Here is a 24,702-nt window from a genome sequence, read left to right as displayed (position 1 = left end):
TGCACACTCAGTCCTTACATCAGTCCTTCGAATAGAGCAGATCACTGAGTGCACTATTTTTAATAGGTAGGATGCAGTAAACAACTGGAACTATAATAATATAATAATTGCTTGTGCAACGTATGTTATGAATTAATCCTGAGATCATTTGTGAGATCTCATTGTGAGACTGTTTTTGTGTTTTCAGCATCTTGATTTCTTCATGCAAGTCAAGATTTTGTAGTGAATCCTATTTCTCCTAGGAATGGGTATTAATAATTCTCCTTTCCTTTCCCAGTATTAGCAACAATCTCATTTGTAGTATTATTGTAAAAGGCGCATTTTTGAAGTCTCTGTCACCAGTCACTTACCAAAGTACTAACACTGCATTTTTACAAATCTGTTTTGTTTCTTTGAACTATAACAAGTCCTCACTACTTTTCTTATGTTAGGTTGTTTTCTTCAGCTTCTCAGATAACAAAAAGAGATGTCTGTGCTTTGTTCCAGACTGTTTCGTTGATTATAGATGACACAGACATTTCAAGCAAAGCAATGAGAACAATCTTAATTTTCTGCTCAGTGCGTTGGGCCTGAGCACCCATATATCTTTTGTGGGCGGTTGGCACTACGTAATGTTTTCACTGCAGTTCTCTCTCTTGACAGCACAAGAACATATGTTCTTGGGCTGAGATTTGCAGCACAGTTGTAGATTAGCAACTTTGCCCCAGCAGTATCTTGCAGAAACAAGAAAAGGGTTTCTGGGAGACTTGCCAAAAGCTTCATCCACCTACTGCCTCTAAGAAGTGACATTACTTTCAGCCCGTCACCTCTAAAGAGAATAATTGACAGGTAGAAACCCTGTCCAATTTTTGGAGGAATTAGCAGAGGAAAACTGCGTGTATCTGGCAGAAGGGGTTTATTTCTTGGGGGCAAATGAGAGAAGACTCCTTTTATTGGTGTTTGTTTCATTTTGGGTAAGAAGAATTTGGAATGGCAGGAAAACGGGCAGATGCCCAAGACGAGATGAAATGAAAGGGTGGAAGTGCTGCCATGCACTGAGGGCTGTGCGGAGCCAGGACATATGCCTGTAGTTTTGGGCCAACAGAAGGGGGAAAGGGCACTGGGGAAGAGGAAAAAATGTGGGATGTTTGAAGGATCTTGTTGAAGAAATTGTAGTGCTACCTGTAGTTACTAGCACAGATGAAGCAGTACATGAGGCTTTCCTGTGTCCTTGAGAAGAAAAGAGAATGACCAGAGAGGGACAGAGTTTGGTTTGTAGGGCCCTGAGTAGGTCCTGCGAAGATTTGAATGTGTGTTGAACTTGAAATGCATTTCTACTCTAGGATTTTTTGATATGAAACCCTTGCACTAAACTGGATGTGCTCTCTCATCCATTTTTCATATAATCTCATTGTAAACAAGCATATTGTAGTGTTGGTAACTGTACTCAGCTAGGTAATTCCTGACCTCTTCCTTCTGTATCGTTCCCATGAGTGGTCTCAACCAAATCACTAGGTCTCCTCCTCTGCGCAAGTATTCACAAAATTGCCCCATGATTATCAGCAGCTTTAGTAGTAGCAGTAGCTTTATTCACTTTTTTTTTTTTAACTGAATATTAAAATCACTTTCAGATACTTTTTTTGTGTGTGAGAGACATATCTGTATTACCTAGTGACTCAGGGCGTGACTTAATCCTGTCTCTGGCTTCCTTGAGCCATTCTAATGAAACAAGAAGAAATCTTTTAGTAAAAATGTATTCTTAAAGGCCTGCAGTAATACTTGATTTGCAGGCTGTAATTTTGTTTGAATTGTGTTGAACTGTACAGCTGAACAGATTGTATGCAGCTGAAGCATATAATGTGTGCTTTTTTCCACTGCAGTAAAATGTTTTTTGATATTGTTGCTTTCTGCATTAATTTGAATCACATTCTTAATAATTCAGTACCAAAGCCTATTGGCTTAACTAGCTGCCCTTAATAGGTGTGAGCTGCATAAATGAAAATGAGGTTTCTTTTCCCTTAGATGTTTCCATTACTGTATTGGAAGAACATAAATGCAACAACCAGATAAGTTGCATCTTACAGTGACTATGAACTAATTCCCATATATTTTCTGTGTGTTTTTTAAATTTGCATCTCCATTTGTGGTGAGGAATTGCATATCATTACAAATTAGCTATCTGCTTTGATCCTTCTTCTCTGAAAGATGCAAGGCTTATCTAGTTAACCTGCCTTGCTTAACGCAGGGATATACCATGGCTAACTGGCTGATGAAACATTTCCCACTGTGACTTCCCTGAATTTGATTCATATATTGTTGCATCAGAGATAACAGCAATGGTTCAGCAGAGAGAAGTGAAAATGTACACTAAGAAGGAGAGCTCGAGAGAGAACAATGAGAGGGAAAAATAGAAAAATGATTGTGCATGGGCTTCTGTGCCTCTCTTGCTCCCGGGTTCACCCACCTGGAGCACAGCAAATGGCATGCAACATGCTCTGCGGGGTGGATCAGCAACAGCAAACACATAGCTGAGTGTACTTGGCAGATAATTTAAAAAAATGTTTTTCTTCTCTTTTTGTCTTTGCCATTTAGTCAGCAGCCAGGTTGGTTTGTTTGTTTTTAAATGGGTTTGCCCAAATATGTATTTTGAGATTGAAAATAGCCGTGCCTTGTAGGAATAATTATTTTCAGGATGTGCTTTCTTCCTACTTTTCGGGCTCTGTAAACTGCAGAGGAAGAATTTGAAACCGTATAGGAGTGATCTAAGTCTCATCTAGCGTCAAACCCCTTACCTGTAAAGTATTGTGTTTCCCACCATCTCTTCTTGCAGGTATTTTTACTGTTCCTATGGGTTGAGACTGAGTACAAATTTTCACATTGTTGGATTATAGGGGTTTTTTATTAATGTGAAAGATGCAATGCTTTTTAATCCTCTTTGTAAACAGAATAAACAAAAAATCTCTAATGAAGTATGTCTAGATAGGAGAAAAGCATGCATGCATTATATAAAAAGCTTCAACAATAATGGTATGCCGGTGTCAAAATCAGATCTAAAGTGAAAATTATTTTTATTTAACTTTGAGTCTTTTTAAGCACAGCTTAGTGAAGTTTGCTTTATCACTGTCACCAAAGACACAGTATTTCAATAGGTTTTAACTATAATTCAGAGGATTGAAGAGTCTTATATTAGAACTGTGTGTGTTAGTGTCATTTAATAGCCAGGGAGCATGAATTGCAGAGAATAAATCGATTCGATTGACTAGGGAAGACTGTGGACTAAAAGACTGGGCATCATTCTGGGAACAAAAGACCAAAGTATTGCTGATGGTTCTTGGGACCCTTGTCTCTGGTGTGTACTCCTGTGGAAGCGAGGTAGCATGTGCCGATGAACAATATTGGTAAAGTGCTGTAATATGACAGAATCAGCTAAGGAGAAACACAAGAGTATATGGAAAGAGCTTGGCATCTCCGTCATGATAGGTTTTAAACCCCCGCATAATGAATGCAGCTTTCTGCTTTCAAATTAAAATTCAGTGTTTTAAACAGATTCTGAAGACTTCAACAGTCATGAATATATCTTTATCCCCTTTGACCAGGGCTTTTCTCTTTTCAGTGATACAGTCACAATTTTTGTCATTTCAGATGCGATTTCTTGTAGACTTGAGAGGAAGGGAGAATGTGAGAGAGTTATCCACAGATGATGAAATAGACTGTTTTAATGCAGAAAATCTTGTTATAGGAGAGAGATTAATGGAAATTCAAAAAACAAAAGTTATGTGCATCAACTTTGTTTCTTTGTGATAGTAACTCATTGCTGGCAGCTTGTCACGTGATGATTAAATAGCTTAGAGGAATCATACCCAGGGAGAGTACAATATAAAATAAACATAGTATGTTTTATTTTTGTCCTGGATAGTACATAAAATTCATGACTTCCACAGAATCACAGAACAGCTGAGGTTGGAAAGTACCTCTGGACATTGTCTAGTCCAACCTTTCTGGTTAAACAGGGTCAACTAGGTCAGGTTACTCAGGTCCGTGTCTACTCAGGGTTTTGAGTATATGCATCTCCAACTCCGGGTTTGAGTATATGCATCTCCAAGGACAGAGGCTGCACCACCTCTCTAGTCAATCTCTTCCAGTGTTTGATCACCTTTACACTAAGAAAGGTGTTTCTTATATTTTGATATAATTACTTATATTTCTTTTTTGTGCCCATTGCCTCTTGTGCTTTCACTGGATACCAAAGAGAAGAGTCTGACTTTCTTTACAGAGCAGCTAGTGATATTTTAGTGCAATAAAAATTAAAATTTCTGTCGAAGAACTCAACATTCCTGACTTTCAAAATGTGAAAACAAATACAGTTTTTCTCACGGTCATCGGCAGGTTGGGAATGAGAGACGTAAAAAGAAAAATCCTTGTCTGGTGCACAGAGAGGTAGCAGCCAACATGTACCATCTGATGCTGAGCTATTCTGTTTGCTGAGTACTGTGTGCACGGACAGGATTCAACTGTTTGCATCCAACAGTCAGTCATGACCAGATGCATTAAGAAGCAGGGAAAAAAACAAGAACAAAAACAGCCAAGCCACAGTGAAGGTGTGATTTTCTCCATACCTTTTGTTGTTTTAATCTCCTTTTGCTCGGAGTCATCCATTTGTGGAAGCCCATCTATCAAATTTCCTCTTTGTCCCCCAAAAGGTACAGATTACTAGTACAAGATATGAGAGAGATCTGAGAGCTGGTGAGTTTTTTTCCATTTCTGCTCTGAGGCTGAGCAAGTCTGTTGATCACTCTTAATCTTTGTTCTTCATCAGTAGCAGAGGAAGAATATCTCTTTTTCTGCCAGTGCTGTGCTACCCTCTCTCTCTTTCCATGTGATGGGTGAGCAATGTCTGGTCCACAGGTGAGGGGACACGGTGCTGCATCACGAGCTGGGAGTGCCAAGGAGGCTCTGGATAAATGAATCCCTTACTGGTGAGAACAGTGGAACGTGCACAGGCTGTTTGTCTTCTCACTTCAGTAAATGTGGTGTACAGCACCTCTCTCTGAGACACAGTGAAAGCTATACTGAAAACACAAAGCTCTCAAGTACATGGTATAGGGTAATTGAAGTTGTAACGAATGGCTGACTTTGCCATTTATCTAAGTGAATGTGTACTTTGCAAATTCCCATGTTTAAATGTTCATCTCTCTTTCTTTTAATCTTTTATGTTCTTGCAGCTCTCCCTGGGTTTGAGGGTGAAAAACTCTGGACCTGAAAGAGTAGCTTGATAAAAGATTGAATAAGTTTAAAAAAAGAGAAAAATATTTCTATGTTCAGGTTTAGTGATTTTATTTGTTTTAACTTTAGAAACACACGTATGTTTTCATTGGCAACAGTTGGATCTGGGTTTTGACCTGCTTTCATCGATTTAGCTGTAACCCACAACCATGCATTTACAGTATACACTTGTGGTTCAAGAGTTTCTGCAGATTCATATATTTGTCTGTCTTGTTTTCTTGTTATCAAGGTTGTGTATTGGTCAGTGCAAGGCAGGTTTGGATTTTGGCTGAATGTGTAACTAGCAGGAAAAAGAAGTTTAAAGTACAATCCAGGTTGCAGGCTGTGCTTGCCTACAGCGTTCTGACACGAGCCTGTGCAGTTTAAACAGTGATTATTTCAGCCTTTTTTTCTGTATTCATTGTATTTGTAAATGAACCTAGGTCATGTTGCAATGAGTACTAATCGCACAAGAAGGCAAGGAAAGACAACCAGGCAAAGTAGTCTTGGAATAAAATTCAGACACAATGTGGAATCTATACAAAGGAGTGGTATGGCTGGGGAGGAGACGGTAAGCTTTAATTAGCGGGGAAATTCAGCTCCAGTAAATACAGGATTTCAAACCAGGAACGCCTAGTCACCTTCTGGGCTCATTTCTGTTATGACTAAATTTGAGGCTGAAACAGATGTCACTTAACCTGGTTTTGTTTCACAGCCTGACAGAAAGGGGATGACCATTCTGTGCTACCACCCAGTTTTATTGTCGTCTTATAAATCAGCTCTTCAGCTCCTCTGTACAGGTATTCAACTTACAAGTGTTGCCTGCTGAGCACATGAAGTAAAAGAAACCTAAAAAAAGAAAGCTAAAACCAGAAGATGGAGAATGATGGGAAGCTGTTCCGTGTGAGAAAGGCTTGTAAATTAATAAACAAGCAAACCGAACCGAGAGGGTGCCCGTGAGGCTGCAAGGAGCCTAAGGTGACGGTGTTGCTGTAAACTCGGATAAAAGAGAAACACACTGCTGCAGGCCCCCGTCTGGTACCTCTCGGGGCCCTTCCCCACGCACCGCAGGAGGGATTCTGGCCAAGGTCTGAAATGAATTTGCAAGTCGGATGAGGCGGCGGATGCTTTGGTGGGAGCCCTGCTGAGAACTGTTAAATAGGCGGAGGCTGGTGGAGGGCGCGAGCGGCCGGCGTAGGCAGAGCCGCTTGCCGCAGCTTTGGGGCATTGCCTTCGTGTTTCGGACCTTACATCACCGCTCTTCTCCATGCTTATCAGCATAACGAAGAAAGCGGGGGAAAAAAAAGTTTAGTCTGAGAAGACAGAACGGTTACCTCATGCCCTGGCCACCTTTCTGCATTTCAGGACTGCAGATGCAAGTTTCTAAACATACAAACTTGTCTGTAGCCGGTTATGCCTTTCAAGTTTTCATTTTAGGGGTACGGCCATCTGAAAGCATCTACCCAACACTTAAAAAGATCCCGATGGTGGTTTATAAGATTTTCTTCATTTCAGGATCTAGATAGAAGATCCTTCTAAAGTTTCCTGTACCCTATTGTTTCCTGTTTCCCTTAGCTCCCCAAATATATTTAATATTAACTCCATTTGTTAAGTCTTATCTTCAGAGCATACATTTGAAATGATTTCTTTATCAGCTTTTTTCCCCTCCTGCTATTTAATTTCTTGGCTCTCCCAAGGAATCAAATGAAGGGATGCTGACATTTAAAACAAACAAACAACTTCACAAATGCTATTGCATCTAAATCCAAATTGACACAAAGCATTGTATAAATTTGGGTGCAAAAGCAAATACCTCGTGAAAATGGCAGGATTGTGCATGCATTTAAACAGGTAGCCATGTAGATTTATATATAGCTGGATATATGTAAGAACTCTTTAGAGGCCTTTAAAATGGCACAACAAAAGAGATATTTTGCTTTAGTGAAAAATAGTAGAAGGGGAAACTGGTTTCTAAGTATAATGTGAAGAGTAATCAGAACTGTACATTCATGGCATTTTAAGTTAACTGGTGTATTTCTTTTTCTTTAAAATGAAACTATGGAAAGCCATGCCTTTTTAGTTAAGAAGCTTACAGAAATAAAAGCCAGCTTCTGAACTGTAATTCCAGAATACCAACTGCCATGTTATTTGGGTTGTTTTTGGGTTGTTTTGCATTATCTTTTTTGAGGTTTTATTGTGAGATTAATAAGTAAAGAGTGAATGGAAGAAGCAGCTTCTTTCCTGTCCCTCAGTCTGAGAAATAACAATATACACTGCCTGGTAATTTCTGGCTTTGTGTGTATACGTGCAGAGATGGTGATGTTTTTGAATTTTCCATTGTAAACAAGAGAGATCAACAGAATGTTTTGGATAGGCAGCACTCATGTTTTTTTAGTTTACTCTTAATTTAGCCCATTTTCTTTGACACTAAATATTTACATCTAACAATGCATGCACAGAAAGCTGCCCATTCATCATGGCCCCTAGTTAGTGCTTTTTTTTAAGGTCAGGCCTTACTTGTCAATCAAAGGATAACATGGAATACATGAATTGGACGACTCTGGAAATTTTTGAGCATAAAGTGGTAGAACTTAAACAGAACACTGGACTTTCAACTGTCTTTTTCCTTGTTGGCATCTGATGAGCTGTTGTTGCTTCATAATACATTAATTCCATCCACGGAGCTATAGAGAAGGTCATTTGTGAAGATGAGTCTTTCTGAAGACATCAGAATGACTACAAAATGGTCATTCTTCTCATCTGTTTTCATCATAAATAGAGTGTGCAACTTCTTCATTAGACTATGAGATTTGCATCTCCTGCATCCTATGACAGTTTTTACCAGTTTCTGGAAATGACTCATGTTCTGGGTCAGAGCTGAGAGGAGGCACAAAGCTATGATAATTCTTTAATGTGGGAGTCCTCTTTTACTGTACTGCTTGGAAGAATGGCCTAAGATCAAAGATTCGTGATACTTGGTCACTGGAACTGGTTCCTTCTTATATATGTTTTAGATGGCTGGGCTGTATCTGGATTATTGTTGCTCCTGGGGCCATAGTTCTTCAATATACCTCAAAAAAAAAAAAGCAAGCTTTGAAACAAAACTGTAGAATGATAAAGTAAACTGAATCTACTGTGAGGAAAAAGAAGCTTGCCCAAGCAGTAGTGTCAGATTCTTAAGATATATGGATATTTATAATGAGTGACTGGTACAATTAGTTTTGAGGTAAAGTGTTGAAATTTGGTACAATTTATTGTTAAAAAGGTGCTGATGAATAGACAGAACAGTTACAAATCTGACCTCTGTATAAGGAGTTTTTTTTTTTAAAGGGAATTTCTCTTTCTTCAGTACATCTATCAGTTATTTTCCCATATGTAATGTATTTTCCCTGTAAAATAGACATTATTTGTACAGCTACCTTTTTTTTTTTTTTGAGAAATGGGCATCCAGTTGGTCTTATCCCTCATTCATTTGTCTAAAGTCCAGTTAAAAAAAATAGACAAAAAAACAAACCAAACAAAAAGCTCCAGGAATCTGTTTACTAGACCTTCAGACAGCATGGAAAATAGGTATTATATGTATATATTACTGCATTTGTAAACAGACATTTGTGTCAGGCAGAGGGGTATTTATGTAAACTGTATGAATGTTTTGTTAATTACAGCTTTTCACATCCTGTCTTAAGAGTGACACCAAACTGTTCAGGGTCTAACATGGACATAGTGGAACATAAAAAGAAAGAGCAGCACCCTTTATAGTGACTCAACAACAATAAATAGACTTGTAGACATGAATTTGTCCAAAGTCTGTCAAATGAAATTAAACTTCAAAAGATTTAAATGAAATCTCATCTCTCATCAACATGGACAAACCCTGCCTCAATCTGAGGCCATCACAAGGAATCAAACTCAAGCAAGTGAGAAGCCTTTCCCAAAGTGCACAGTGCACAAGAAAAAAGAATGGATGGCAAAAATGTCAGTGCCCAAAATGGTCTCTCTTAGTGAAGATCCTAAACGAGAGGTGGGCAATTTGCTGTAGAAATAAAGTTAAAATTTATTTCTAATTTTTAAAAAATTTACATTTTTAGATTTCCTTCCAGAGGACTACATTGAAGAGGTCTTTAATCTGTTTTACTCCTGTTGTATTGCTGTTTAGTATTGCAGAAAAACCCCCAAACAAACAAAAAAACCCCCCCACACCAAAATTTCCCACAGTTTACATTATCCATACAGGAGGTCACAACAAAGGGAAAAACTCCTTTACTATTTGGAAGGTGGCCTCGTGGCAAATGAGATAACAGGCAGTGGAACTGCCACCGTACCTTGTGGAGGACGTTCTGCCCGGGTTAGTGATCCTGGGAGTCTGTAGGGGTACAACTGCGGGTTAACATCACGAGTGAGTTTATGCACTGACCGCTAGTAATTGAAGTACACGGATCATGCTAATGAGGAGCTTGTTATATATTGCAAATCATCTGAAATTAAAAGTACAGCAAAATGGCTTCGTTTTTCCTGTTCCCTTTCACCCAACCCTCCAGCAAAGCTCTGCAGGGACACCATGCTGAACTAAATCTTAAGGTGTTAGATTATGCACCCTCATTAAAAATACCACAAAATGCTGCTGTTAAATGTAGTGGTAATATTGTGACTTGGCAGTTTTAGTGGTTTGGGTTTTTTTTGGTGGGTTGTTTTTTTTTTTTAAATTAGAGCATTTAATTGTAACTGATGATGCATGTCAGCCCTGGTCCCAGGAGGGCTTACAGCTGCCTCTCCAGAAGACATGAGCCCTGCATGACCCTGATGGCTTCTATACTTTTTCTTTATGGTATTAAAGTTAAAGGACACACACACCTTTTCCAGTTCAATATTGGGAGCATGTGTGCTAATGCTAGATCATGCTGAATAGAAGTAAAGCTTTCTGGGTTAACACTCGTATATTTAAGAAACCTCAACATGTGAATATATATATGAAAATATATATATATTATAAACAGCAAACAACGTTGCAGCTGGCTTGGTAAATACCAATGTCTTAAGCTGCAGCGATGTGTTTCTCACCTCCACCTCTGCAGTTTGTCACCCCTGCCAGCTGTGAAGTAGGCCTGGCAGTAGCAGTAATGGCGGCCCCTGCGTTGGTGGGGCTCCAGGTAGCCAGCAGCATTGTGGGTCCGGGAGCAGCTCAGTGCTTGCCCCAGTGCTCTCGCCAGCGGGCTCCAGGGATAGCTGTTTGCCAAAAAGCAACGACAAAGGCGTAGAGGACTTGTCTGTGGCCGGTTGTTTTTCTAATGTTTCCTAGTTTGGCTGACACCAGCACCGCTCGGTCTGCGAGCGCGGCGCTGGTGGGGTGTTTGTTCCACTCCGGTAACAGTGCTGCTTTGAGCCTCTGGGCAGGACTGAGACACGAGAAGTTACAGGAACCGCATCTCTGCCATCCCAGCTCTTGCTTCTGCTGTCAGAAAAACAGAGTGACTTCGATGCCTTCTGTATGAAACGAACTGTTACAGGTCTTAGCGGGAGACAGATAATCTGCTACAGAAGTGGTCTACAGCAGAAACATTTCGGTAGATGGGATGAATATACTCTTCTGGCCGGTACAGATAGTATTAGGAGTAAACTCCTTGCAGAATTCTTGACATTAGTATAGCTGCACCAAACAGAAGCCTAACTGAACTTTTCTTAGCTTAGATGATTTCACTTATCTTGTGTGCTGTGGCTTTTAAGACTTCTTACGGAATGAAGTTCCAGTATAAAGTTAACCAATAAGACTGTCCTGCATGATTCAGATCAGAGCCTCAGCGTTTGTGTGATTGGAGAACAACACATCCCTTGATGAACTTTTTTTCCTTCTCTCTCGCTCTTGCAAAAAAATCCCGTGCATTGGTAATGGATGCTGTGTGGAGAAAGATTTTTGTGTAGCGTAGAACAAAACGTCTTTTTAAAAAGTTGGTCTTGAAGATTGTAAACATGAATCAATAAAATATGGATTTATCGATAAAGTACAGAAATACAGAAAACATCTCGTTACATAGGAAGCAATTTCCATTCATTCAGACCAGGTGAGTTACTGTGAGATGACAATAACACATGCACCGACTGTAGGGGGGGTTTTGTGCATAAAATGATCTTTCATTATTTCTTTGTCACATTCTGAATTTGTTGTTATACCTTTCCACCACTTTGAACACGAGAAACTGTTGTTTTGGCTTATAGGAGCTGTGCCACCTCTGTCATCAGAAGAGAAGAATTGAATAAGAGAAGCAACAGGAAAAAATCAATTTGTACACGCTGTTCCCTGTCTTTTATGGCTCTGCTAAGGGTCAGTTGTACAAAGCAGTGACTGACTTCCACTGTCCCTTTCTAAGCAAGAGACTGAGCAAGTTTCTAGTTTTCTGTGGGTAACCACACTGGAAAACTGGAGAGAGAGAGATATATATATGTTTTTTTTAGTTACTGAAGGATGCAATGTTCTTACTCATTTGTGGCAGGGTAAACTTTGTTCAGCTGGTTACTTGTGCAGACATATTTTTTACAAGGTGCTGGTTGAATTCAAGCTTTAAAGTCTTGAAATGGAAGACTTATTTTTTACCACAAAGTCACTTTCAAGAAAAGAGGTTGTCATCAGTTAAGAAAGCTTACGTTTGGTATGTCGGGGAAAAGACTGCTCTTGCACAGGAAGCTTTGAAAACTGTGCTACGTATCACAGTTATACTGAGACCTGGATTTCCTAGCAAAACCTGTCATACGTTTACAAGGAATAAAGTTGTGAAGACCAATTGTAAGGGAATTGATGCTACAGTCCATATTTTAGAATATTGGACTAATACTGTGCCAAGCCGAAGAAATATCAATATAGTAAATAGGGAAAGGAAATACTCATGCTGATGGAATGAAGTGTTGATTTAAGAAAGGGTCAAGAATTTGCTGTGCTATGAATTAAAAAAAAAATAGTTTTTAGCGGCAAATGTGCATTGCTGTGTTTTTATTTTTTTTAAGAGATTTTTTGAGATTCCTAAAAGCAGTAGTATTGCAAAATGTGTAGGTCTACAGTCCTATTTTATTTGCTAATAAGTGACTATAAGAAAAATAGATACTTTCTAAATTATGTGATTTGGCGTGAGGATAGATAAACGTTGACTGGAAAAAACACTCTGCTCCTGAGGGAAGGATGCTTGCAGTATATTTATAATCATCTTTTGAAAAGCTAAGCAGAATTTCAGTTCCATAGTTCCCTCCAACTGAAATAATATAACCTATGTAAGTTATCAGTAATTCATTGACTTTGGGCTAAGGGTAACTCCCATCGTTAAGGATCTGCCTCTGTGTTTTTATTGGCTTTTAGTGATCAGACTGGGTAGGGACTAATCATCTTTAGAAGCTGAAGAATTTGTACAGCTTGTGGGAAAAATGTGAAGACAAATTCATCAATTAAAAAGAAAAAAAAAATTTCTTTATCAGTCTCAATGGCATAAATGTATCTCCATCAGCACAATCTCCATCTGTTGCTGTTGTACAAATGTGACTCTATTTGTATACCTTCAGGCAAACCAAGCAAAGCAATATTATTTGGAATAATAAATTCAAGTTTTGAACTCTATAGCATGCTATTGTGGTCTAAAGGACAGTATCTGGAACAGTGAGACAGCTTTGATTGTAAAATTGATTACACAGAGAGGCTTGGGAGAATTGTATAGTGGCCTCAGCTGTCACTGGATGGACTGCTGTATTATATTTGCTTTTGGTGAGAATGAAACTAAGGAGCATGATGCTCTGAAAGCCTTGCTGAGTATGTGCTTGAGAAGCCTGTGCACGAGAGTTTTGAGATTGGAAAAGAGAGGTAGTGAAGCACAAGCGGGTGCAGGAGCTACAGACCCACCAAAGGCTTTGCTTGGGCTTCGCTGGTGTTAAGGAAGGGGAGCTCTCGCAGTCGAACGGCTAGGTGATCGCTTTGTCCTTGAGTCCGGCTGGACCTGCGTTCCCCTTTGTCAGTCTTCCTTTTGTACTCGTTTAATAACCAGCTGCATTGTTGATGTGCAAGGACTCGTTGTTTTTTATAAGACACCTTTTTGTTTCTTTTAAACTAGAAAGATGAAAACTACAGAAGCCTACCACGAGATACTAGTAGCTGGTCTAACCAGTTTCAGAGAGACAATGCTCGTTCATCGTTAAGTGCCAGTCATCCCATGGTGGACAAGTGGCTGGAGAGGCAAGAACAGGTAATATATATGTGTATATATATATTACTTTATCAATCTAATTTTTACGCTACTCCAAGCTATTACAAAGTGTATTCTTATGTGATACAGGCTCTGTAAGCATGATACAAGCACCAGCAGTATGTTGACTAAATTTTTATGGGATTCCTTTTGCTTCCAAAAAAACTGCATTAAGACTGAAATGGACAGCTGCAAATTATTTATTTTTTGAGTCATAAACGCATTTATATAGTGCATGGAGTGCTGCTGTTCTTCACAACTGATATCAACAGGGCTATTTTAATTAGAGGGTATTATTTTGGTAAACATTTTGCTGTTGAAAGCTAATAATATCACTACAGAATAGCCAAATGTGGGTCAGTTTTGGCATCACTTTTAAATGCTTGTTATTCTTGACATTGTAAAATATATTAATTACAAATTTGAAGACAGCGTTATATGTATTTAGTGTGCCTTTATACTGTTTGATCTTGAGCTTTTTTGAGACATTAAGTAATTCCAACTTGTTTGGGTTTTTTTTTTAATTAACAAGATGGTAGTCATAGAGGTTTAAAGGTCTGAAATTAAAATTACCTAGCAGTCACTTTATGTATCTGTATGTGTATGAAATTTTCCAAGAAGTGTCTTCAAATGTGTAATGAAAATGGAGACTGGAAATATAACAGGAAGCCCACATACAGGACAGTGCATATGTAGGTTTGTTACCTCACTTTCTTCTTTATACCATGTCATATGAAAACACTGAGATTTTGCATTGAACAAAAATGTACAAATTTTGTATTTTACAGCAATAGGGCATAAAACCGGATTTTGCTTTATACAGAGAAGCTTGTCTCTGTATAAAACTTTTTGCTTTATACAGAGAAGCTTGTAGCCCAAGCTTCTTACCCTGTGCCTTGTGAACAGAGGGCAAGGCTTGGAGTCCAACACTGGAATGGTGTCCTGGTCTCCTTCACCCTTAAATCCTATACTGATATTTGAAATCCAGCATTGCCAAATCCTATGATATTCGAAACATTCTTTACTCAATCTCATTCGTAGTTAAAAAGGAGTTTAAGTAATATCACAGTGTATAAAAACCTAAAAAAAATCCCAAATGTGAGCTATTAACTATTTTGTGTCTTGTAATTAGCCGCAGATTCATTTAAAATTGTATGTTTTATGAAAAAATCCTCTGTCTTTGGTCCATGTATGTTTTCCTCTGCACATTTAATGATAGTGGTAGTTCTGTTACTGTTTTCCGCTCAAAAGGTGTAGGGTTAGTGTGGATAAGTTTAGCTGCTGTCACTGTATCTGCCTCTGTTGAAATGCAAAGCTGGTGCCCAGATTCGAAGGCATCTCCTGCGATGGTTCTGCTTGTTTGATGTTTTCGAGGCATATTTCCATGCGTCATTAGATTTTCATCGTGGCAGTTAATGAAACTGTTGTCTCAGCAAAAGAAGTTGGATTAGGAATCTTAATAGTGATCATCTTACAAAATGTTGGGTACATGAATATTTTAATATATGATGTTTTATATTAAGTTTTGTGTTGATTTTGGTCTCTGACCAGCATAACTAGTTCAATTTATTCACCAATTAGGTAAATAATTGGGCACTAGTCGTAGTCTGGAAGCATATTTGTTACCTGAGTTAACTGGTTTAAGTCTGAGTTTGCAAATATCATGTTTCTTCTGAGCAAGTTTTCTGCTTTTTGTTTTTGTTTGTTTGTGGTGGTGGGTTTTTTTGGTTTGGTGTTTTTGGGGTTTTTTTTTTGAGAGAAGGAAGGTTCATTCTTTTAATGTGTTAATGAACCTGCAGGTACCTGGAAGACCAGGATCATTTGGCGATTTCGTATTGGCAGGACAATTAATTAGACTGAAACGTGTTTTACAGGAGAAGAAAGCCCGTAGTGAGAGTGGGATGCAGCACAGCTCTGCAGAGAGAGCAGGGGATGGAGTACCTGCAGACAGAGAGATTCTTCCAGTCTTTTTTTGGTTTTAAACTCTAATATCTTTTTCAGTATCCTCCATGGGCTTTTTGTTTTCCACTGGTTAAGCCTTTTGCTTCTGTGAAGAAGAAACTCAAGTGATGAGGTTGCTATCTGGATAATCAATTAATTTAGCAACTTCCAGTCCTGTACCTGTGTGCTCGGGAGAGCTGTGGAGGGGCTGGAGTGGTCTATGCACCCTGCCAGAACGGGCACGAAATGTAGCAGACAGCAGGTCCGGCACCAAGGGCAAGGCAGTGACAGTGTGTCCTAGTTTCAGCCAGGACAGAGCTGATTTTCTTCACCCTCAAAGTACGAGGGGTCATAATAGTCCTGGTCTAACCGGCCTTTATGACTTTTTAGAGGAGACAGTAGTAAACACTGGATTAATCTTGCAGACTCCAGAGACTTGTTGGATGAAGGCTCTTCTGGCTTGGATTGACTGACATCTCTCAAAGCTTGCCTCATCCCTTCCTTTAGAATATCGGGCAAGAAAAAAATTTCCAGGATGATCTTTGTCGGCTTCTAACATAAATGAACATTCCCTGGAATTACGCTTTGAGGAATGATGGTGTGATGTGCCGAAGTGCAGTTATTTTTGTGTGGACGCCTCCTCGTTTCCCATAAGCAGAATTGTGGAGCAAACTGTAATTCTGCAACGTCACAGCCCATTCTGCAGATGAAACTGCAAGAGACCTTGTTTCTAGGAAATCATTATAAGCTGCTGTAGCAGGGACTACTAAGGGCACAGAATTAGATGTATTCGAGTAGTTGTTAAAGAAACAGTTCTGTAAAATTGTCTAGGTTTTAGTGCCTAAAAATGGAGGTATGCATGAAGCCCGTTGAAATTCCTGGAAGTAATTGCTTTTGCTCCCATCTATCATGCTTTACTAGGGCTCTGCTAAATTGAAGTCATACTTCAAAGAAATAGAAAAGATTAATTCTGCTTTCTGAGTCCTTTAAGGTATTCTGGTTATATATGCTGGTTAGCTGTATCTACCTAAGGATTGTTCCCAGTTAGTTCCAGAGCCCTCTGGTTGCCCACAGGGCAAATGATCTGTGTGTTTCTCAGAAAGTTTTGGTTTTTCTCAAGCCTACGAAGTAAGTTATGTGAAACTGTTTGTACCAAAGAATCATTTCATCACTATAAAGCCAAAAATCCAAATACAGTTTTAGAGTACACTTAGAAAGTTAAGTATTTATTTTTTACTCTTTTGCTCAATTATTTCATTCATTCTCTCCTGCAGATTGTCAAGTACTAGGCACAAAATTTGCAATCTTTAATTCTGAAATATCTTAAAAAAAGAAAAAGTTGGTTTTTGTTCTTCACCTTGCCCTCCACAGCACTTTCTTTTCCCCCACAGCAACCAAGCTTTGAGGAATAGTTGAAAATCTTATTTTCTCTGAAATTTATTCATATATATGGTGATGTTGCTTTTATTTGAGAAATCCTTTTTTCCCTCAGTTCACCTCAAGACTTGCTCAGGACCTGGTCAAATCTGGACTCATGCCGTTTCATACTAGGGGGACATGAGAAGGGAATGCATGAAATTCACTTTTCACCAATTCCTTAAATTTAAGTACACAGAAAGCTTCTCCCGGGTGGTCATTTCAGTTTCATTAGTCAAATACTGGAACTGGCAGCAATCAAGACACCTTGAACTGAAATGTTACATTCCTTGGTCTGCTGGAGAGGCCTGTTTTGCAGGAGGATGAAGAGCACCCGGCTGTGCTGTGTGCTGGGAAGGGGTGTGAGAGCAGCAGGAGAGGGAAATCCTTCAGCAGCTGTGCTTAATTACAAAGCAGTTGATCAGATTTGCAAATACAATGAGACTGGTTCAATGAAAAGTATGTGTAAATCTATATACACATATAGATTTGATTTGACGATGTATCTGTATTTATCTGTATTTGTCAGTCCATGAAAGCAAGGTAGGAGGTGGAGTAAAATTTCATGATTATTACTGAAGAAGAGGGGTGATTCCTAAAATCCCAGTAGCTTTCTAGTATCTAGCAAAACCCAGAGATAAAAACAATTCAAATGTATTCTGAAACGGGAAGAGAAGTTGGTTACTACTGCTGTCTTCTTGAGCAGTGCTTCTTGGGAAATGTGCTGTACGGAACACTTCCCATAAGTTATTCTTGTTCACGACATCTGTCCCTAGTAATCTGGTAGGGTTTCTCTGGTTCCTTTTTCATATGCTATTTGCGCATCTGATCTCATTGGTCTTGTATCTCCAGCTGTAGAGTACCTGCCTTCAGCTTGTATTTTCAGCAAAATAAGGCCTGTTTTTAATATGATTGAATGTACTCTCTTAAAACATTTGGGTGCTGTAAATTCATGCATTTCAGCACTGCCAGTTGGAAAAAAAAACCAGAGCCCCAGAGATGGGTTGGTGAATTTAAACCACTAATTTCCTGTAGATTCTCATACTCCAGCTTACCTATGTTGTCATATTTTTCATTTAATAACAAAAAATATGCCTCTATTTAGATCTTAACATAAAAATACAAGGCAGAAATGCAGCTCATTTGTTTAGTTCTGAATGTTTCATAGCGGTATGGCTGATGTATATAAATATTTTTATTTTCACTGCTGTACCTCTTTTGTGTTTCTCCTCGTCTGACAGGTAGTTTGGCTTTTGTTTCCAGGTTTTATTATGACTGTAACTACAGTGGGAGGGTTTGCAACTTCTGTGTTTCATGGACTGGAGGTGGGGAGCCTTGGGGTGTGGCGGGCCTCAAACTCCTCACCTGTAGAGTCTGAACCTGCAGGAGAAATTATTGTCGTTAGTAAGGAGTTCTGCCTTACTATATGGAGAAAGGATTAGCTAGGCTTCGGTTGGAGGAATACTTTTTAACTGGTTGTCTGTTACTCTGTGCAATGCCAAGATAGAGTCTCATTGCTCTCCTCCCTTTCTGAGTACACGTTATAATTTGTCTCTTGTGGTGACAACCTTAATGACCATAGAACCATGACAGCATATAAATTATAAAATACAAAGATGGTTTTAAAGCTTGTCGTGTTCCTTAGAAAGAACTGCTATCACAAAGGTAGAGATATGCATATATTCAAAGCTGTAGGCCTAACGCAGAGGCCCACCTCTCTTTTTTGGGGTCTTCAGTGGATGGAAAGGCTGGAGGGCCATGGGTGTAGCCAGGAAGCTACCCAGGGTCTGTGAAACCAGGCAGGACTACTCTGAGGCTGACCATGGGAGTTAAGTGTTACCAGCTAGTGAACAAGGCCGTGGCTCACACGGTTTGCTTGTGTCTGCAGACAGAGCTATAGGACGTGGCCGAGAAAGGCATGGCTTGGCACCTGACTTAGTTACAGCTATGGCCTACCAGTTAATGCTATGGGCAGGTAGCAGTGGTGACCATTGCCTTGGTAGAGGATTCATCAAAGGTTTCTGTTAGTCAAAGAGCTGATCAGAAGACCTCAAGGTGCCCCTGCAAGAGTTCAGAGTCTCCCCAGTCCCATACCCACTTGCAAATTCAGCTTTTTTACTACTTGAGATGGGTTCTTGGCTGTGTGATCACACTGGCTTCCACCTGATGGGGTTGTCAACACACCGAGTGCTACAGCAATTGTTTCTTCTTGCTTTTGTACTATGAAGAAGGTGAAAAGCTTGATTTGAGCAAAGAACATTTTCTCTCAGCTGCTGAAATGCTGCCTTCATTTCTGTATATTGGCAAGATGTTAACTCCTTCAGCTCAGCATTCAGTGTTTCAGTGTTCTCCCTTGTGTGGTATTTATTACATTAGAAAAAATACTCTGTGTGGTGAGCTCCAGAACGATAAACCTGTATTTGAGTGTTTCTAATGTAAGTACCTACATAAAAATAGCCAAACTCCTATTGTGCACTACTGGAGTCTAGATCTGCATCGAGTCAAGGCGTGTGTGCGATCAGCTGGGTCGTGTCCAGGCTGGACCCTGCTCAGCAGCTTCCGGCGGCTGAGGCTCTGGTGGATGTTGAGGTGCCCAGTTCCCACAGCCACGTCTCGATCTGGGAGACTTGCTGGAGCTGGCTTTGTATTACATGTCAGAATGCTTAAAAATGGGCATGGGAGGGTCAAACAAGCTCTTATGATGGGCATATTAGTTCTCTATTTCTATATTTATAACTTCTGCTTTTTAAGGTTAAAATTTTTACCACGTTTTTCTGTAGTGAGAATCAGAATCATAGACCTTTTCTAGTTTAAAATCTGACTTTGTCCCTAAATGGCTTCAGATCAAGATTTCTAAATCTAAACTTCATTTCCATATTTAAAAGCCATTTGATTTTTAGGTTCCAACTGGATCTGTTTCAGATTTTTTACGTAGACTTCAATTCCTATCCCCCAGAAGAGTTGTCATGTCTTCTGAATTCAGAAGAATCTCTGTATTCATCTGTATAAAGCTTAGATATGAATACACTAATACACATAATTATTAAATATTCTCTAAATGTGTATATATCACCACAGAAGCAGAGACAAGAAGCCTGAGAGAGAAAGGCTTACCTTTATGCTGGATGTATCAGTATGTACAGAGGCAGAATCAAATTTCAAACTACAGTTTGTATTAGTTGTAAAAAAATATTAACATGGAATTTAGAAGTCTGCGCACTTTAATGCAAAATGGACATAAGGGTATGAGCTTAATTATATATTTTGGGAAGAAATTATTCTTATTTGTCTTGGAGTCATGAACGAATTTGAAGTTGTTTTTCACTGCTGAGCGTTTCAGTTTATATGAAGTAGGAGGTTGGAATAAACAGCTTTATTGCTTGGGGACAGCTGTATTGGTGATGCTTTTATAAACAATGTTTCATGCTGGCATCTATCTTGTTCTCCTTTGAAAAATAATCTGTCATTTCATACTGTGTATTAAATAGGTGAGGCAGTTTGGGGGCTACAGTTTACTTTCAGTTATGTGCTGCTGTGTAGATTTGAATTCAGTGGCAGAATGTAGCTCTATGTGGAGCGATGATTATAGTCCACAAATTTAAAAAAAAATAGAAAAGTCAATTTTAATAAAAACCTCTAAAACCTCATTTTAGGTGTTACAGAAAGACACTCATCATGTTCAAATGTGTATCCTCGCACTCAAATGCTCTCACTCTCATAGATGTACACATGCACATAAATATGCAGATGGACTGGGCTGAAATCTGAGGAATTGTAACAACAGCTCAGGCTGGAAGGGACCTTGAAAGATCATCTTTTGTGGGAAAAGGAGTGTAGATGAGATTATCTAGTGCTCTGTCCAATGACATTTTGAAAACCTCCTGTGATGAGGACTCTCCCAGGTCCCTGGGAAGGTTGTTCCAGTGAATGATTGTTCTCCCTGTAAAAAAAATTCTTTCTTATATCAAGATGTAATCTCTCCTGGGGCAACTTGTACCTCTAGCCCCATGTCTTCTCCATGTTGCTCCTTGTGAAGGGATAGCATTTGTCCTCTTTGTAGCTGGCCTTTAAATACTGGAATACTGTGATGAGGTGCACCCTGAGCCTGGCACCTGAGCGAGGGGGAAGACACCCAACTCCTTCAGTCTTTCCTCATAGGACAGGCTCTCCAGCTCTTTGATTACCCTTGTGGCCCTCCTTTGGACCCTTTCCAATCTGTCCACGCCTTTCATGAATTGTGGGGAGCAGAACTGGACACGGTACTCCAGGTGCAGCCTGATGACCGCCGAGTAGAGCGGGATGATCACAGCTCTGTCCCTGCTAGCATCTGCTAGGAGACCTACTCTGTTCTGCAGAACCTTTCTGAAGAGTGCTGGTGCACATGAAGGCATTTTCAGACTTGCTAGTAACCATACACTACTGTTTTCCCGCCCTTCTGGACCAAACTGTTTAAACAATCCTGTTGTTATGGTAGTTAACAGTAATAAATCTATGGTACCAGGGACGTAAGTAACACTCTTCTAAATTACATGGACATATTGTAAGAAGCGTTAAATAATGATTGCTGTTAGTTTTCTGACTATTTTCTAAATATTTTGCAAAACACTATTATCTCTGGCTTTTTTGACTACTGTCTGTCTGTGGTAGCAGGCCACATAAGGACATCTGAAAATCCCTTACCCGTCCTGAAAGAGCGTTTCATCTAAAAGATGTCTCAGGTCTTCCTTTTCTTCTTTTAAGAACTTGTTTTCTTTCTTCATGCTGTGAAAAAGGTTTATCTTCTCATATGTTTACTTTTTAGTGCGGGCGTATATAACGTATTCCAACTGGTTGTTTATAATAGAAACGCTCTCGCTATTTTCATGATGTGCTTGTTGCTGCCACCATGCCGTGTCCTCAGAAGCCCCGGTGAGTTAGTATCGGGCAGCCCCGCTCGAGGCGGTGACGGCTGCGCGGGTGCCAGGGGCTCCAGGCAGCCCTGCCTGCATGGGGGGAGCACGGGGACGAGGTGGCCCCGTGATGGCAGCGAGCGATACTGAGCGGGAGCCGCGATTACGGCATGCTAAAGTAATGCAGAAGTGAAATACATTAGTAAAATTAAAATTTGTCCTCATTCCCTTGTTGGGTAATACAGTTAATGAAAATAGATCTGACCAAATTAAGATAATTTATTTCATTAGTTTACGGCACTGTAAAACTTTTCAGGGCAGTGCAGCTCTTCGGTACAAACCTGAAATAGATGCAGCCCCACTATTCACTTCAAAGACCACAAAGGTGAAAAGTTTTAAGTGTATTAAAGCAATTCTGTTAATTGTGTGTATAGAGGATTCTCCCTCGCCTTCGGTAAAGTATTCTTCATTTAAAATTCACATTATGATTGTTCTGCATTCCAGCCTTTTAACCAAAGTGTAAATATGTAAGTGATTACTTGTATCTTTGAGGCTTAAAAAGAAATTCTGTATTTTTGTTTCTGAAGGTGGTACTCGTAGTACATGGTATTGATATTTTACCCTTTTTTCCTTCCATTTTGTGTTGTTCTCATTTTCTCTGCTCTACCTTTCTCTTCTTCCTGCATACCTGCTTTGTGTTTTACATTACAGATTTCTATAGTACACCGACCAATTCCTTGGAAAGAAAGAGATGGCATCTCTAAACCCCAGCTCCCCAAATCCCTTCTCTGTTTATCTTCTGGAGTCTTGATGATGTCCTTTTTACATTCTTATCAGAAAAACACCTTTCAAAAATGAGAAAGTTATCCCAAATACTGTTTTTTCCTCCTGTTCCTTTCAAATTCGAAGAAAATGCAAGATTGAAAATTTGCTTGATTTTGTTGCCAAGCCAAACTTCTATAATTCTGCATTAGAAGTCAGTCTGGCCTTAGCTTAAGCTTCACATTAGCTTAATTTTCAGTTAACTTAATTTGCATTTTAGAATTTGCTTGACTTGAAATGGAAAAATAAATGCCTTATTATTTATTTTTTACTAGTCTGACTTTCTTCCTGGTACAATTCTTCTTCTAAATGGATAATGTTACTTATTTAAAATAAATATTTGTATTATTAATTTGTAGTGGAAGTTGTAGTCCTTCCTACAATAAAACAGAAACAACTTACCCGGACAGGAACTGGATAAGTGAGGGCTCTTTGCTTGTCACTGTAGTTTTCAGGTGAGATTCAGGTAAATCACTGCTGAGTCATGCAAGTTAATTCCAAACAGAACAGAAATACAGTCAGAATGGTTATTTTGAGCAAGGGAAAATGACCGATTTTATCTGAATGGGAAACTTATCTTTATCAAATTTGTCGAATAGCAGCAGGATGATTTGTATACTTTTTTTCTTTCTATGAATTATTAATTATGAGAAAGATGCTTTCAGAAAAAGGCCAAGTTTGTCTTGTCTGTTGTGGAAGTGATTGCTAATTCATCTTCCATTGGTGGAAATAGGAAAGGCGCTTATTCTTTAAAATCCTGTGTGGACAGGTCACTTTAATGACATGGTTGCATTTTGCTGTAAAGGGGAATGATACCGTGTAACTTGGAGTTAATAATTGAGTTATGTGGAAGTAATTTGTCTGGGTTTTTGTTTTATTTTGGGTTTTAAATTTAATCTCAATTTTATTGCTTAAGTATGAGCATTTCATTATTGAATGTAGTACTCTCTGACTGTATTAAGTGGTTACTGTAATTTATAGGATACTTTGAGAAATGTCATGATTCCTCATGAAGTGACACAGCAAGATTTAGTGAGTACAGCAACAGAGTGAGTGGAATTACGTAATATGACCTACTTGATGCCATATAACATAAGATTTTAATTTATTTCATCAGCATAACTGGAAGAGAAAAGAAGATAACAGACTAGCCTTGCCAATTCATTCACAGACTGATTTGAAAATAAGTCCATTCTGAATTTCTCTTGAAACTACTTGGAGTTGCATATGAAACGGTCAACCCCAGTAGTTTCCAGGGCTGGGGAGCGGGCAAGCAGGGAGAATAGGAATTTGGTTGGTTAGGAAACCAGGATGTACGAAAAGGTTGTTTACTTTTTTGTGTGTCACATGCAAAAGAGGAGGAACAACAATCCTGCTCTCTTTTTTTTTTTTTTAATTTATTTTATTTGATCTGACTTAATAAATAATTAGAAAGTGTTTTCGTAAGACCCAGCAACTAACTGCCAACTGCCTTGTGGCACTGATAAGGGCTTTTGCTGAATCCCTGTGCCGGAGAAGGAAAACTGATGTGTAACCGATGCAGTTACTCTTGTTGAGGTGGGTTCCATACTCAGGATACACAGAATAAAAACAAATACAGTACAACTAGTGTTTCCATGAGGAAGCAATTGATTGGAAACATGTGAAGCACTAAAAATATGAATGAATGAAAGACTTTCTGTAATGTACTGCTGTAAAGATTTTACTTTCAAAATAAATACTCCTTTTAAATTTTTGATGTCTTGTATATGATATTTTAAGAATAAAAATTGTTGCCCAGATTCCATATTAAGGTATCACTCACTTTCATGCCAGCTGCATGTGATTACTTTAATTTCATTTGGATTGAAAATTGTTATGCTGCTTTCTCCAAGCCCAGAAATGACTATTTATGAATTTGAGCAAAATCAGTTGGCTAGTACTATTTTAGCATAGTTGCAATTTAAAATATTGTTTGCTTTCACACTTAGAAAACTAACGTTGAGGGCAGCATACATATGAAACTATTTCCAAAACGGGGGATAATAAAATACATGATCCTTTAGGCTGTATACTGCAAACATTTTTACAGACTGGAATAAACACCTGATGAGTGAGTTATCCAGTGTGAAGAAAACCTCTGGTCCTCGTAAGTATTTCATCAGAATACTAGGCAGGAAGCCAGTGTTCAATCACTTTGT

At 39.0% G+C, this 24,702-nt stretch overlaps 1 protein-coding gene across 8 annotated transcripts in view; it reads left to right on the top strand.

Annotated features, from left to right (window-relative positions):
- PARD3 (par-3 family cell polarity regulator) overlaps positions 1-24,702 on the top strand; it is a gene marked incomplete at both ends in the record, with an annotated part of 463,052 nt that overhangs the window by 185,699 nt on the left and 252,651 nt on the right. For 6 of the 8 annotated variants that reach the window (XM_082015585.1, XM_082015584.1, XM_082015582.1 and 3 more), the window contains one exon: positions 13,323-13,454. The exons of the other annotated variants lie outside the window; for them this stretch is intronic. In XM_082015585.1, coding sequence (XP_081871711.1) covers positions 13,323-13,454 — 132 coding nt within the window. The remainder of the gene's footprint in view (positions 1-13,322; positions 13,455-24,702) is intronic. 8 annotated transcript variants of the gene reach the window in all.

This window comes from Phaethon aethereus, assembly GCF_964289735.1.
Source record: "Phaethon aethereus genome assembly, chromosome: 2".
NCBI classification, from domain to species: domain Eukaryota; kingdom Metazoa; phylum Chordata; class Aves; order Phaethontiformes; family Phaethontidae; genus Phaethon; species Phaethon aethereus.
Note: the sequence above shows the minus strand (reverse complement) of the source record. Positions and strands in the feature narration are given on the sequence as shown.